Source organism: Xiphophorus couchianus, chromosome 13 (genome assembly GCF_001444195.1).
Source record: "Xiphophorus couchianus chromosome 13, X_couchianus-1.0, whole genome shotgun sequence".
Classification (NCBI taxonomy): Eukaryota; Metazoa; Chordata; class Actinopteri; order Cyprinodontiformes; family Poeciliidae; genus Xiphophorus; species Xiphophorus couchianus.
Window position 1 is genome coordinate 13,672,884 of NC_040240.1, and position 15,036 is coordinate 13,687,919.

At 37.7% G+C, this 15,036-nt stretch overlaps 2 protein-coding genes across 4 annotated transcripts; both read right to left on the reverse strand.

The window, feature by feature from the left end:
- Positions 1-2,147: 2,147 nt before the first annotated feature.
- LOC114156396 (cathepsin S-like) lies at positions 2,148-4,784 on the reverse strand. 2 transcript variants are annotated; one of them, XM_028036802.1, is made up of 8 exons: positions 4,315-4,784; positions 3,989-4,109; positions 3,790-3,912; positions 3,555-3,704; positions 3,261-3,485; positions 3,018-3,183; positions 2,343-2,445; positions 2,148-2,278 (listed from the first exon to the last, which is right to left on the reverse strand). In XM_028036802.1, the coding sequence occupies exons 2-8, from the start codon at positions 4,052-4,054 to the stop codon at positions 2,179-2,181; spliced, it is 933 nt and encodes a 310-aa protein (XP_027892603.1). In that variant the 5' UTR covers positions 4,055-4,109; positions 4,315-4,784; the 3' UTR covers positions 2,148-2,178. The 2 variants fall into 2 exon arrangements, with proteins under 2 accessions (XP_027892603.1, XP_027892604.1); XM_028036803.1 differs by lacking the exon at positions 4,315-4,784 and having other exon boundaries at positions 3,989-4,301.
- Positions 4,785-5,728: 944 nt separating this feature from the next.
- On the reverse strand, positions 5,729-14,274 carry LOC114156395 (cathepsin L1-like). Of its 2 annotated transcripts, none has more exons than XM_028036799.1 (8): positions 14,124-14,274; positions 10,343-10,466; positions 10,138-10,260; positions 8,529-8,681; positions 8,210-8,434; positions 7,807-7,972; positions 6,841-6,946; positions 5,729-6,754 (listed from the first exon to the last, which is right to left on the reverse strand). In XM_028036799.1, exons 2-8 carry the CDS (start codon positions 10,463-10,465, stop codon positions 6,655-6,657), a joined length of 996 nt encoding a protein of 331 aa, XP_027892600.1. In that variant the 5' UTR covers position 10,466; positions 14,124-14,274; the 3' UTR covers positions 5,729-6,654. The 2 variants fall into 2 exon arrangements, with proteins under 2 accessions (XP_027892600.1, XP_027892601.1); XM_028036800.1 differs by lacking the exon at positions 14,124-14,274 and adding an exon at positions 12,253-12,998.
- Between the last annotated feature and the right edge of the window lie 762 nt (positions 14,275-15,036).

Below are 15,036 nucleotides of genomic sequence, written 5' to 3' on the forward strand. Positions count from 1 at the left end.
AATCACACTATTGGCCATCTGCTGCCTTGGAGAAGAAACTAGCATCATCTATGATCGTAACACTATTGCACATAAAAGTTGATCCTTAAAAAATATATATATATATAATAGAGCTGCATGAAGCCACAGGTTTCATTTGATCTGTGTATCAATATCACCTAAATACTAAAATGGTGATTGCTTCACCTCAAGATAAACAGCATGAGCCATTTTATGATTCAGCTGAATTCTACTCAGCATGAAATTTAATGCCCAGACAACCATTTGAATGTGATAAAAGATGGCAATGCTGTACTTCTTTCCAAAGGAAAACATTGAATTCCAATACACATGCACTTATTCAGAGGATTGCATCAAAAGTGACACTTTAAAGACATGACAGGAATTGAAGTTCTACAAAATCTGCTTCATTTCCTCACATTGACCTGAACACTGAAATAACAAACTTTAACTGGAAGTGACAAACCTATACAGGGATGTGTGAGAGCGAGCTCTGGCAATTGGTAGAACATAGTGATGGGTCCATCAACACCGATGCGTCGGCGCATGCGTCAAGCCCATAGACAAAACTCCGTGTCGGTGCGCGTATTGCTTTCAGCAGGTCACGTGACCGATACAGGAACTGTTTCGAAATGACACTGGCGCGACAAACTGTGTTTATAAGGAAGCGAATCTGTCAACGGGATGCATTTGCCAAAAGAATTCTTGATCTTTTACGGTACAGCGTTAACTATGGAGCCTCAAGGGAAAAGAAAGGTTTCGTAGTTTGGGACCATTTTGATCTTACATCAGAAAATAAGGTATTGGTTGTCACTTCGTTGTTGTTTCGTCCGGGTCTTTTCAGTTTCTACTTGATCTATTTGAATCCAAATTCAGCTGAAATTGACTCTTGGTTTGCTTTCATGTTATGCTCTGCAGGTTAAGTGTTGCATATGTTTGACAGAACTGTCTTATTTAAATAAATCCACCTCCTCAATGCTGAGGCATTATACACCTAGGATTTACTCAGGTATACAGCCATTCTACAAATTACTCAGTTGCTTTTTCTAAATTATGTCATATAAATGTATGGTTTACTTAATTTTTTCTACAGCAGGAGAAGTTGTGTCAATAAAGCGTAACAGACTAAATTTCAAAATGTTGGAAAAACTCATTTTTTTGAATGAAAATTTGAGAAAAAAACAAAAACAAAACAGTTCACAAACATCCTCATTCCAAACACGTTCACTTACATTTTCACTTTATGGTACATGTTCCCATTATTTATTGACTGAATCTAAGAATATAAAAAATATTTTGAATTTAACTGAACATGACATAATACAATATATAATATACAATAAAATACAATGACTTAAATCTTATTGCATAGACTAGGTCATCAAATCAGTCTGTCGACTATGTTGCCTGGGGTGTTTAATGTCCAGCAGGTGTCAGTATTCAATAACAGTATCAATACAGTTTTGCTAATGGGTTGAATCGCTTCATGACGCCTCATTTACCCATCACTAGTAGAACATATTTTCATAGCCATTGATTAGGATACATTTAAAATCTTCCTAGCAACCTCAATACAAAAAATTTTGATTGCCCAAAACCATCTTCCTCATCCTATGTTCAAGTTTCCACACAAATCAAATCCTAATATGAAAATCGGATCTTTTGGGAACAAACAAGCTTTTACCAAAGCCAACCATTTAGCTTTCAGCTGCCTAGATTTGTTTGAGAGATTATTGGGGCAAAAGTTTACTGCAATAGAGGTAGCCTTTTTTGGGCCATCTCTCAAAAGAGACCGTTCTTTAGCTTTAATATTTCCCCCCACAACTTTATTCTGGAACACAAAAAGCAATGCATTTCATTTTCTAACACCTTTTAAATTAGTTTCCGAAACCTTTTGCATTTTATTTAAAATTGTCGACATGTCTATGACTTTAGGTTAATCAATTAAAATTAAAAGAAGCCAGCAACCACTAGATTTGATCATTTGTCAACATTTTGACCTTACAGAATTTAATACCACAAACAGTAACAAATGCTTAGTTCTCCAAGTACAGCACTTCAGGAATGATTCATGTCAGCATAAAGTGATTTAGAAAATATTTTATGCCGACTTGTGCTTACAGGACTACTTCAAGACACAAGGTTGACAACTCAAAAAATATTCATAAAGTTTATTGGTCACATAATGGGAAAACATGCATAGAGGGCGACTCCACACTGGTTGTTCCTGTTACGAGCCATTTTGATATATCCTTCGTCTCCATAGGTTGTACCCCAACTGCAAATAGAAAGAACATTTCAGGGAAGAGTTTTTGATTATAGCTCAGATGAATGTTACAAACCTGTTTTTGATTAGCCAATAGTCCTCTCCATTTTCAGTGCCATATCCTACAGCCAGGACTCCATGGTTTACATTGTGAGAGCATGAATGGTCTTTGTAGACACCTGCTGGGTCACAAGAGATTTGTGGTCAGTCATTCCTGTTGGAAAAATTATCCAAGTTCATTTAAATTATGAGTTTATATGTTTTCATATTATTCTTTTGCCCCTTTTCTTTTATGGTACATTATTAACTGTTCTTTGGATGTTTGCTTGAAGATTAGAAACGCTACACACTCTTCTTGTTTATCAATGTTTGCTTGGAGATTAGAAATGCTTACTCACACTTCTGGTTTTATCAAACTGCCCGTCCTAGACGAGTCAGCTTTGTGCCTTGTAAGAGCGTCCTAGAACATCCTGTGGCAGAATTCCCTGACGAAACCATCTGTGTGACTATGTGAAGAAACCCAACCCTCTTTTCCTTGTTATGGTAATAAAAAGAAGCCGAGAGGTGAGAGCCGATGGAGTTGATTCCAGACAGTTGTTTGACTGTGGTTCTCTGTGTCTGGCCTCTCTCCCCTCTTCTACGGAAGAGTAACATGTGCCTCTGGTTGATTCCTTGCAGGTTGGGAACTAAAATAGACCCAACAATTCCCTCACAGGAAAAAATAAATAAAAAAAATGAGAGAATGACTTGCCATGACTGTAGAAGAGAAATTTTGGCCTTGAAGCATCAATAGCAACAGCAATGGGGCCGATGTTTGCCAGGGCCATCTTCAAGGCAAACTCATCACCTTTTGGCAAGAAGCGATACCCTGAGCAGTTAGCTGCCCGATATGTTGGGTCGTACTTGCACTGACCTCGCTGAAAGAGTTAAGCAGAGTCTTAATGGATTTTCTTGGCAACTTTAACCACAAAGCCATAAAAAAGTGGTCACTCACTCTACCAATGTAGGGATACGCAGCATCAGAGCTAATGCCTTGGTTGTTGATAACGTACTGGAAGGCATTTGTCATGAATCCGCCTCTGCAGCCATAGTTGCCATATTTTGAAGAACAATCCACAAGATTCTGAGGACTGAGGGACATCAAGATGCCTATAGTCTTTTTTAGTTGCCCCTCCAGGGCACCAACTGAACTAAATGCCCAGCTAGAACCACAAGCACCCTAAAAACAGTCCAGTGTTACTAGAGGTGAAAACATCTTCAGAGTTTGTACTTTCAAGTATGAGCTCACCTGTGATTTTACTGATGTCACCAGCCCGCTATCTCTCCAATCCAGTGAAGCTGGCAGAGATTTGTTGACCTTGAGGAATCCATAAGGAACCCGCTCCAGCTCTGATGGTACAACAGTTCCTACGAGAGATGACGTGATCTCCTCAGTGGTCTGAAAAGGGATTCGACATCACAAGTCATCAATGGAAATAAGGTCGGAGACTCCCAGTTTATCAACTTTTTTCCTAAAGACTCACCAGGTCCCCCAGGTGGTTCATTCCCAGCTCATAGGTGTGCAAGCCAAGGGAAGTCTCCAAGTTATGGACATTTATCATTTCCAGATTCTGTTCCCATAACCGTCTGCGACCCAACTCTTCAATCTCCAACAAATGGTGGTAAAAATGAGTGGAAAACAGAATGCAGTCATAGTTTGCTCAGATTGGACACTTCTGTTACCTGATGAGCATACAGCTTGTTATGAGTCCTCTTCCACAGCTCCCAGTGCTGGTCCAAATGCGACATTGTAGAGGTCAATGTGATAGCACTGTGAAAATCAGGCTCTGAAACATGTCAAGATCTGAAGAAGGAGCAGGTATAAGGATTCTGCAATAAAAGTTAAATTAAGCTGCTCCAACAAGAGAGCAGTGCTGTAGATGTGTTGGTAATTTCAATTTGGAAAAAAAAAAACAACCAGAGGATAAAATTGTAGAAAATGTGCATGTATAATTTATAAAACGGATTACTTTAAAAATCTCACTCCATACCATTGAACCATCACTGACCTGTGCAGCTGCCAAGGGGAGAAACCAGACTCTTTCTAGGCTTAATCTGCATGTATTTATCTCCACACTCGCTTCACACCTGCAAATAATCACGCGTTAGTTGTTAGGCGTTTTTTGTCCACTTGGTGGCAGCAAAAACAAGCCGTGAATGCATCCCAGCTCTTCCACAGAGGAACATGAGATGGAGGAAGGTTTTTCTGTGGTTGAAGGAGCTCTATTTTTGTCCATTAGCTCTTTTTTAATTTTGCTTTTTATACACAACTTTGGATGAAAAAAAGACACACTAGCTCCAGTGAATATAAAACCGATATATATTTATGTCTGTCACTTTATTTACAGCACAGATTGGTTTGTGTTTTACTGCCATAATGCTGTTGTGTGATGATTGCATAAAATTCAGTCACAGGAAATCAAACATCAAATAGTCATAGAAGTCTGAATACTTTCATTTAGTTTAACTGATGTGTCAGTTTAATCAAAAATAAACCTTATTTTCCAGTTATTATTCCAGTCAAGGAATAATAATGCAAAAAATGTATATAGTTTTGGAAATTTAGAAAAAGATTAATTAAAAAGGCACCTGTTACAGCTACCTTTAAATAAGCCACAGTTTTATTACTGAATCTTTGTAAGATTCTCTTGTGGAGGGAATGCAACCTCAGAGAGTTGGAGGAGGAGATGGTGAGTGAGTACTCAGTCACCGCCCACGATGGAGACAGATCTGGTTTTTATTTATCAAGTTAAAAAAGCAGGAGGTAACCAGGTTCAGTAACACACAAGTATTTCTTTTTTACTTAGACAATGTATCACGTTATGATACAAATGCTTCCTGAAAACGGATTGCAACGGATTATTTTTCTCATAAATGCTTTTTGCACTGAGAACCAAAAATGCAACAAGATTTTTTTTGCGTTAAAACAGAACACAGTTTTTAACAGAAGGATGTCGAGCTATTTTTATTTAGCGCCTGTTCCAAACACTAAATAATTTAGCTGACCATCATGTTTTTAATCTACTGAAAGGGCTGGACGTCTTGAACATATTCAAAAGAAAAGACGTTCCTGACCTTTGTCAGACATTTAAGCATTAAAAGACGTGTCTCATCTTTTTGATGAAACCCATCTTTTTTGCACAGTTTCAGATTTTAATGTTTGTATGACTTGAATTTAGCTCGTAGTTTGTTAAAGGATTTAAGGTCCTGCCTTCTGCGCCAGTCCCCAAATACTTTTAATTCCTCTTTAAGCACAACCCTATCGGTAAAAAGAGGATTTACTGATACGTAAGCAGAGATTATACCATATACTTAAAGTCATGTTTAGGAAAAGGGTCAAAATTATCATGCTGGTGGTCATCATTGAAACCCCTCTGAAGGCATGGCGGAGCAGGGAGGCAGAGAAATGACTCAACGCAAATGTGAAGTACAGTTTTCAGAGTTTTATTAATTCAAAATCTTTTAAAAACAATGTATTATTTTCCTTTGACTTCACAATAATGTGCTACTTTGTGTTTGTGTATCAGATGAAATCTCCATAAATGACATTTCAGTCTAGATCTAAACTGATGGGTTTGTATAAATAAAGACGAACAGGCAAGTTTCTTGTCAGTAGGGACTAGTGTTTGTGAGTTCCATGTATGCAGAATAATTTGATTAAAAAAAAAAAAACATTCCTCAAAAACTCAAGAATTTACTCTCAACCTTTTGTAGTATTTTATCTGTACTTAGAAAAAGCAGTGTGTTGGAAAAATTGTCATTCCTGACACATAAGTGTTAACAGCAAAAATTGGGATTTGGAAAATGTAAAAACATTGTAAAGTTTGATGGTCCAGTTTTATAGAGTCCAGATACTAATTTTACAATTGAATATGTTTCTGTTCCATCTGCAGAGCATTTTAGCTGCTCAGATGTAAAGCTAGCATCCACTCGTTGTCCACACCCACTGGTCCTTGCAGGGCGGAGGGGAGCTGGTGAGCAGGATACACCTTGGACAAGTCGCCAGTTCATCACAAATACACACAACCATTCGTACCTTAATTTAGAAAGACCAATTAACCTAACATGTTTTTTCTTATGTGGGAGGAAGCTGGAATACATGAAGAAAACCTATATGCAGAGGAAAAACATACAAACCAGCAACAGAAAGACCCCAGCACAGGATTTGAACCTAATGCTCCCACCTGCAGCACTGAGTAGAACAGAATCCTTTAAAACTTTATTATATTGGCCTTTAGAACCTTTTTACCCAACAGTGTTAATAGATTCTGTAGTGCTCTGACAGCACAGTGTGCTTCTTTCAAAAAAACAGCAATACAAAATTAAAACAGAATAAATCTCAGTATAATTCACAGCGTTGGGTAGACTGCTAACGTCGCAATACCGCAGAGATTTTTCTTGTTCCTCGCAATCCGGATAAATCCACCTTCTCCCCAAGCCGTCCCCCAACTGAAGCCACAGAAATATCACATTTTATTAAATCGTTTAATTAAAGAACAAATGCCAAAAAAAAGTAAATGTGACAAAACCCCTACCTGTTTTTCACTAGCCAGTAGTCCTGTCCTCTGTCTGTGCCGTAGCCCACAACCAACACAGCGTGATTGATTAGCTTTGGGTTACAGTCAGGCGCATTGTATAAACCTGCAGGAATAATTTATTTAGCAACAGGAACTGAAATAGCTACGAGTACAGCAAAAATATTGAATAGTTATTTAAAAAAATAACTTTTCTGTCCTACCATCACAAATATAAACGTGGAGTTTGCAAACCAAAACTTGGACTGTCAGATCAGATTCAAATTCAGCATTTCAGCAGCAAACACACAAGGTGGGTTTGGCGTAAAACAAAGGACGAACATAAGGTATGGTGGAGGTTCTGTGATGCTGTGGGCCTGTCCAAAATGCTTTTGGAACCATTTTACGGTCCATGGCATCACAAACGCAGCAACACAAGATCATTTTCAATTAAAAATGTTCGCCTCTGCCAAACAACTGAAAATGGATGGTCAATGAGTCTTTCAGCTGGGTGACTAAAATCATTTGGTGAAATTAACAGACAAATGGTTCACCATACATAAAATGAACCCTTTTCCAAGAACTGTCCAATCCACAGACCTAAATCCTGTGTGTGAGCTGAAGAGAAGAGCTTAAGAGAGGAACCGCAGAAGAAAAGTCAAAGATTCATCTCTGCACTCCACAACCTTGTGAAGTGTTGTAGGAGAAGCTAACGTGCCGTTCTGTAGATAGAAAAATATTTCTTTTAATCAGTTTTACCAGGGGTGGCCATATGGGAGGAAGATACCAACAAATCAGTAATTTTCACAACTATTTGATTTTCACCTTCAAACTATAAAATAGGAAAGCTTGCACATTATTTGCAGTTTTATCTATGAAATTTGTTCTAAATATTTGATCATAAATCTGATTTAAAATGTAGTGAGGTTGATTTGCAAATGCAAGCCCTGGCAAACGTCCTGATTTCAGAGCCGTCAGCATCCTGACCTCCTTTGTACTGATGGAAAGACGGCAGCATGGCGTTCACAGCCACGGCAACTGGTCCCACTGATGCCACGGCAGCCTGCAGAGCCAACTCGTTCCCCCGTGGAAGGACGTGAAAGTTGGAGCAGTGAGCCGCCTTGCCTTGGAGCGAGTAGCGGCATTTTCCATTCTGCAAACAAGATGGAAAATGTAGAAGGGTAGAAAATGTATTATTCAAGCTGTTATCATAGCTCTCTGTTCAGTTTATGATCTTTGCCTTTGACTTGAAGATAAACTCGACTCAGTCAAGACATGTGACTCATTAGAGAAAAAAGGAGATTAGGATATTCTATTTTTGATGAGTATAATAAATTAAAAATAATAAGTAGAGAGAAGAAAAGGTCTGCGTCAGCATTCAGAGGATGACCTGATGTTCGTAGGGGTACGAGCTCTCTGAGTCAACGCCTCCGTTGTGAATGATGTAGCTGAAGGCCTTGGTGATGTACCCTCCCTTGCAGCCGAGGTTTCCCTCCTTAGCGCCGCAGTCCACCAGGTTCTGTGGACTCAGCATCACGAGGACGCCCGTTCGCCTCTTCATCTGCCCCTCCAGAGCTCCCAGAGCACTGAAGGCCCAGCATGAGCCACACAAGCCCTAAAAAACAAAACAAAACAAACAAAAAAACACATTCAGAGCTTCTGTTATCTTCCAGTTTTTGCTGGTCTCCTTTCGGCAGCTCATTTAGTACCTGGTTTCTGACGGGACCGACCAGTCCGCTTGTCCTCCAGTCAACACTTGTCGGAAGTGATGAGTCATTTGTGTCTCTGAATGTGTCATTCCTGAGATGGAGAGGCTCCTCCACCTTCAAACCATTCAGCCTCTCATTAATCTCCTCCGCTGTCTTAAAGCAGAAACACAACAGAAGACACAAGAACAGTGTTTGTCAAAATAATCAGGAAATCAAACTCAGGGGACAACGGGTGTATCAAAAAGTTAGACTAACAAATCCTACTTCAAATTACAACTCTTTATAAAAGCTTGTACAGCTCAAATTGAGTTTTATGTTTATGGATATTAAAAACATGTAGATGGAAGAATTTAAAAAAATTATTTTCTGACTTTGATACCAATCAAGGTGGAGCATTTTTCGCTATCGTGTTTGTGAAACAGTCCATTGTGTTTGTGTGTGTTACGTGTTTATGCCGCCCATTTAGGAGCTTCTTTGGAAGAAGGATTTGGGCCCAGTTTCACTGATTTGGTACGTTATTTGACCAAATCCCAAATGCGTATTCAGGAGAGCATTTCCACTGCAGGTTGAAATGTCACTAACTTTGTGCCATACTAGTGTGACCAATGCTACTTGTTTTGAGTTTAATAAAATGTCCTTTGGTTCAGAAAAGTGTTCAGTGTGCTGATAAGAAGAAGATTAAAATCAATCCCATTGCTAAACGGAGTCTAAGTCCCCTCTACTCTGCTTTTTGGCTGTATCCTTCAATGTCATCCTGCACTCTGTCTTCTTTTATTCATGGATATTACTGAACAGTGATGGCACTTTCCAATGCCACTGCAGTGCTCTGTCCTCTGACGGCGAGCCAAAAGCTTGTGTGAGCATCCCAAACATTGGAGCCAGACTCCTGCAGAGCGTTGACATGCTACACCCATCCAGGCATTTCTGCTCAGGCTCCCCAGCCAAATAAAAAACACCTTGTGATATCCTTTAAAAAAGACCCTGCATATTCACGTTCTTCATCTTTATAATTGAATATCTGTTTAAGCTTTTAATTTTTCATTTATTGGTGAAAAAAAAAATGTTTTCCTTTTTATGGAGTGTTTTCTTGCAACTTGCACACAAATAGGCTCATATTGTGCCTGTTTTAACCTCCTTCTAATTGGATTTGTATGCAATATATGCACAACTTTACCACTAAGAGGGATAGTAGGTGTTAGGAATATTATTTATAAAGTTTGCAAACTGTATGCTTTTCTGTATTATGTAATGGAAACTTTTAAATACAAAAATGAAATGGTTTACTTTATTTAAAAAGAAAAATCCAAACAAATGTTCTATAGCAGGCTTTACAAAAACAAGCCACTGCTTGAAACAGTCATGCTTCTTTCCTGCCTCTAAGCAATTTCTTTTCAGCAGATAAAAAAAAAAGACCTCTGGCTTAGATGCTGTCAAAGGCTTGAAAAAGCAGACTTTTGGCTAGGCATTAATTATTGCTGAGTTTTACTATTTTTTCTGACTATTTCTTATTTGTTTTGAGGTCAGCTGGCTTGCAGCCTTTGTATAGATCACTGCTCTTCTGCCTCAGAAAGGCAGACGGACGGGACCCGCCACTAAACCCTCGTCCTACCATGTCAGCGAGATGATTCAGTCCCAGAGTGAAGCTGTGTTTTCCTGCTGAAGCCTCCTGGTTGTGTCTTAGCAACAACAGCAGGTTTTTCTCCCACACTGTTCTCCTGAAGTTCAGCTCAGTCTGAAACGGTGACATCGTACACGTTTGCACATTTGTACAAGAAATGTATTGAATATAATTTTTTTTTCTTTCTAACTCATACTTGATTGTCATAAGCTTTGCCATATTGAGTTCTCCAGTCGTCCCACAATCTGTTTGTGGCCAATGAAGAGCAGCAGAGGGTCACAGCTGCCAGGAGCAAAACTGCACTCAACCAGACATGCATCCTAGAAGAAAACAAACAAACAAACAAACAAACATTTAACACGATCAGGTGTCATCTCAGACTTATAGCTGGGGAACTATTTGACTGATCAGATATTTTTAAACTTAATATTATATTCTCTTAATTTACCCACTGATTTTATGTTCTTAACCTGAAAAGAAATTGTCACTGTGTCCCAGAATTACAGATAAAAATGTGTACAACTGTAGCCAACTTTCAATATTTACAGCTCTGACAAGAATTAAGAAACCACTTAAAATGATCAGTTTCTCAGATTTTAGTTTTTTATAGATATATGTTTGACTAGAATGAATGTAATTTTATTCTATGAACTACTAACAACATGTCTCTAAAATTCCAAGCAAAAATTTAGTATTTATTTGCAGAAAATGAGAAATGGTCAAAATAACAAAAAAGACACAGAGCTTTCAGACCTCAAATAATGCAAAGAAAACAAGTTCATATTCATTTAGAAACAACAATACAATGTTTTAACTCAGTAAGAGTTCAGAAATAAACAATTGGTGGAATTATCTGGAGGTTTTTATTTCATCAGCGGTCTCTTCATTTTTTTCTAAAGTTGTATATTAATATACATGTAAAACTTTTTTCTTGTTAAGAATTAAATTAAACTAATCTTGTTTTCTAGTCTGGGTAAACTAGGATTAAGAAAATTATTTGTCAAAATATTGAGGTGAGGGATTTTTTAAAAACTTAAATAAGACAACTTGGGGAACTCCAGGTGATTACTTCATAGGTTTCTAATCATCTGTTACAGGAAGTCATATCATTTTAGCTAAATAGAGGCTCACGTGTTAATGCATTTCAAGACAACACATCAAAAATCAATGTACCAAATACTGAAGGTTCATGTTAGGACATCAGCCATGAAGTTAAGGATTTTGCACAAGGTAGTTCTCCAAATGAACAATAACTCTTATTATGCTGCCAAATTAGTTTTAAAGGGGAGAAGGAGTGTAGAAGGTGGAGATGCTTGTGAAAGAACCATCAAAAACTTAGACCCATGTCATCATTTTAAAATGCAGCTAATGAAACTGATGTGCACTTTTGAAAAAAGTAACAAAAACATCTTCCTTTTTAATCTTGAATTTAGCTAATAGAAATAGCCAAACTTTATTTTAGGTCAGTCAGATTCACTACAATAAACAAATGGTGTGAAGTGTTAGCTACGTTTGTGCTCACTTGTGCAAACACATTGTTTGCACTTTTTGACATCTATTCATGTTTTTGTTTTCTTTGAAATTTGCAGAATGAATTTCACACTGAACATGGAAAAAGCTTTGAAATAATGCATCACAGTCCTATTTTATTATTACAAACCCTGGGAGTGCAGACTTTTGGAAGACATGGTTCCAGATTAATGATGCTCAGTTTTTCACATCAGTTCCATCAGTGTATTTACAAACTATTCTCGTGTGTCTGGATTTAAACTGTTTTTCCGCATTACTTTAACTAACCTGAGACAGAAAGCCAATAAATAATTCAACACCTGAAAATGGAGCATCACAAGTAAAATGAAACAATCACTGGTGCTGGTGCACAAGAACTTATGAGAGTAAAGGAGGTCTGTGAAATATTTCTGCAAATGATAATAAAGTGTTTATTTTTACGCATGCTCACAAAGGGGAAGTTAAAACAGGTTTCACTAGCTACTAGGCTACTTTCCTAGCAATCCTGTCACCGCATAATAATTTAATTTCCCCGCTATATTTACCAAGCAGCTCATCTCTTTATTGCCCCAAACACAAAACCAGGGTTGCACATACCTTGACGGGATCAATCAATGAGTTACTAACGTCCCAGGAAGAAATGACACCCAGCAGACGGGCCCCTCTGTTAAAGGAGAAGTCTTGTTTCCTGTTACACTGCTCTGTGGTTCGTCATGTGAATCTCATTTACTACCAGCTGCATTTGGCCCAATATAACCTGCCAGTATGACTGCTGCAGCTGAGAAACATGAAGGTGCTGAGAAACATCATGCAAGTCAAAACCAATTCTTGAGAATGCAGAAGTTAAGGAATGAAATTCAGATGAAACCAGTAGTTTTATTAGTATAAGGCTGCGCTGTTTACCGGCATACAGACTCGTGCTCTGATACTGTATGCTGACGTAAAAAAAGAAGAAATACAGTTAGTGGTTTGGATCCAGTCACATTGGACCATTATATTTAATGGTGCTTTTGAATTGGCTGTGTGTTTTTGGAGAGTTAAAAAGATGAAAAAGATTTTCCACATATATAATAATAAAAAAAAATCATATATGCAAACTCCAGACATGCCTTTTGATAAAAATCCTCTGGGAAGTTGCACTTCAACCAAACTTTCTGTAACAATCTACAAATGTGGTAACACTTTATTTGAAGAGCTGATCATAAGACTGACATGACACTGTCATAAATATGACATAATATCTGCTATGAACATGAAGAAGTCTTTATGGATGTTTATGATTGTTGTCATTTTGTAAATAATGACATTTTTAATGCAAAGTTGCATTGAAAGTCCATTAAAAGGGCCAACTTAGTATGATTTTGTAAATAATGACACTTTAATGCAAAGCTGACACTTTTAATGCAACTTTGCATTAAAAATGTCATTATTTACCAAATGACACTTCATGACAACAGTCATAAACATTCATAAAGACTTCTTCATGTTCACAACAGGTGTTATATATATTTATGACAGTGCCATATCAGTCTTATGCACATCTCTTCAAATAGTGTTACCTCATATTTTTGGCAAAAATAATATCGAGCACTTGACCATTCTTCTTGCCATTGTTAGTAAAGTTCACTTAAGCTGTTTGGCTTCTCGTTGCCAACCAGACTTCTTTCTGTAGTCGATAAATTTTCACTTGAGGCTGGAACAACCAACCGTATCCAAGCTTATTCATGCAGCCCAATTTCGTATTGGACATCAGTGTCACTACCAGTAAAGTAAAGCGGAGCCCATTTAACAATGCCATAGACTCAGAGGGTGCCAACCAAGAAAGCAGATCCTGCTCCAGAAATTTACTTAGTTAGGTTAGTAACATGTCAATGAAATGGAATAAAGCTGGCAAACATTAGGCTTGTGGGATGACACTGACCTCAACTTGACTGAAAATCAACCAGACTCAAATTTTGACCTCGTGTGGATTGGAGGAAATTACCAAATTTACTGAAACTTGACTGCCTATCTTTAAAAGTCTCATAGTAATATGGTGTTTATGATCACGATGAGAGGATATAATCTTTGGATGGGTGAAATCAACTCTCCACATTAATAAAACATAATTTTGTCTGATAAATTAGAAATTATTCTTTAATATTTAGCATTTGTGCAATAACAAAGAGTAAAGCATAATAAAATAGAACCTTTAGTCTTAAATAGAATTTAAGATTAAAACTGTAAAAGTTGACAGTAACAACGTTTTTGTTTAGGCCAGACTGGTTCTGTGTGCATTTGGACACACAAACGTCTTGTTTTATACTTTATCTCACAGCACATTGAACTTCCTTGTGTTGTCACAGTGAGAAAAGAAACAAATGAAAGGTTGTTCTTTAAAACGCGAGTGTGAAGACTAGTTGTGAGAAATATAATCAGATTTAAAATACAGATTTTTGTTATTGGTTTTTTGTTTGACTGCAGCTTACCTTGCTCTAACGCACTTCTCCTTTTATACGCTTCACTTCACTGTTTATTGTCCTCAACAGTAAATAGATCATAGAAATCCAGCCACAACACCAGACAAACAGGAAGCAAATGTAATGAAACAAACGTTATCATGATATTACGCAACGCCGAACTTTGATTTGGCTCAGACTGCTGCAGGAGTTCACCTCTGATCTTTCCCCCTTCCTGAATCCGGGTTTGGAAAGAGATTTGCTGATGAGCGCAGGTTCCCTGAGGTATGGCAGCAGATGGTAAGTTTCTGACTCAGCACAAGCTCGTATTGTGCAGAAATCCCAGATAGTTTGTGCGTCAACACACCTCAGGATCCTGCAGCTGAGCGAAGAGACAGGTGGATCTACTTAACACCTTCATTAAGATGACATCATGCAGGCATGGTGGCCATCTCTAACGTTGTTTTTCCTTACTAAACAAAGACAACTTTCACTTGATGCAATATGAAGAGTTTGCACAACTCTTAATTTATTGCAAAAACAAGATTTTTTTGGTTTCTCCTTAAAGCTGACTCCCTGTCTCAGAGCATATTGTTCAGAGTGAAGGTCGTGTTAGTCTCAATCGATTCCCTTCTCGAATTATTTACTTGCCTCCTGGCTGCTGACCTCAATTCATTAATCCACCAAAGCTTTATTTGCCATTGTAGATTTGCAGTCTGGCTATTTATTTGTGCAGTTGAAAAATATAAGTATCAATGTTCAGAATGTGGATGTGACATAAAAAAATAAAAGAAAATCTAGACAGATGTCCTAGATAGACACTGAGAAAGCGTCTGTGCAGAAAAATACATCGGTATTTTTTTCTAAGAGGAAATAAATGAACTGCTCTCATTATTTCTCAGCAGATTGGAATATGAATGTGAAAGTCAGGCAAAGCATAATT

What these genes read in the sequence shown, in the direction of transcription:
- LOC114156396 (XM_028036802.1), bottom strand. Translation starts at nt 4,054, where the DNA reads ATGTCGCATTTGGACCAGCACTGGGAGCTGTGGAAGAGGACTCATAAC. An exon ending in CGTATCCCTACATTGGTAGA is followed by an intron (nt 3,184 to 3,260) that starts GTGAGTGACCAC and finishes TAACTCTTTCAG; the next exon opens with CGAGGTCAGTGCAAGTACGA. An exon ending in ATTTCTCTTCTACAGTCATG is followed by an intron (nt 2,446 to 3,017) that starts GCAAGTCATTCT and finishes GTGACCCAGCAG; the next exon opens with GTGTCTACAAAGACCATTCA.
- LOC114156395 (XM_028036799.1), bottom strand. Translation starts at nt 10,465, where the DNA reads ATGCATGTCTGGTTGAGTGCAGTTTTGCTCCTGGCAGCTGTGACCCTC. An exon ending in GCAAAGCTTATGACAATCAA is followed by an intron (nt 10,261 to 10,342) that starts GTATGAGTTAGA and finishes TCACCGTTTCAG; the next exon opens with ACTGAGCTGAACTTCAGGAG. An exon ending in TTTCCATCAGTACAAAGGAG is followed by an intron (nt 6,947 to 7,806) that starts GTCAGGATGCTG and finishes TTATTCCTGCAG; the next exon opens with GTTTATACAATGCGCCTGAC.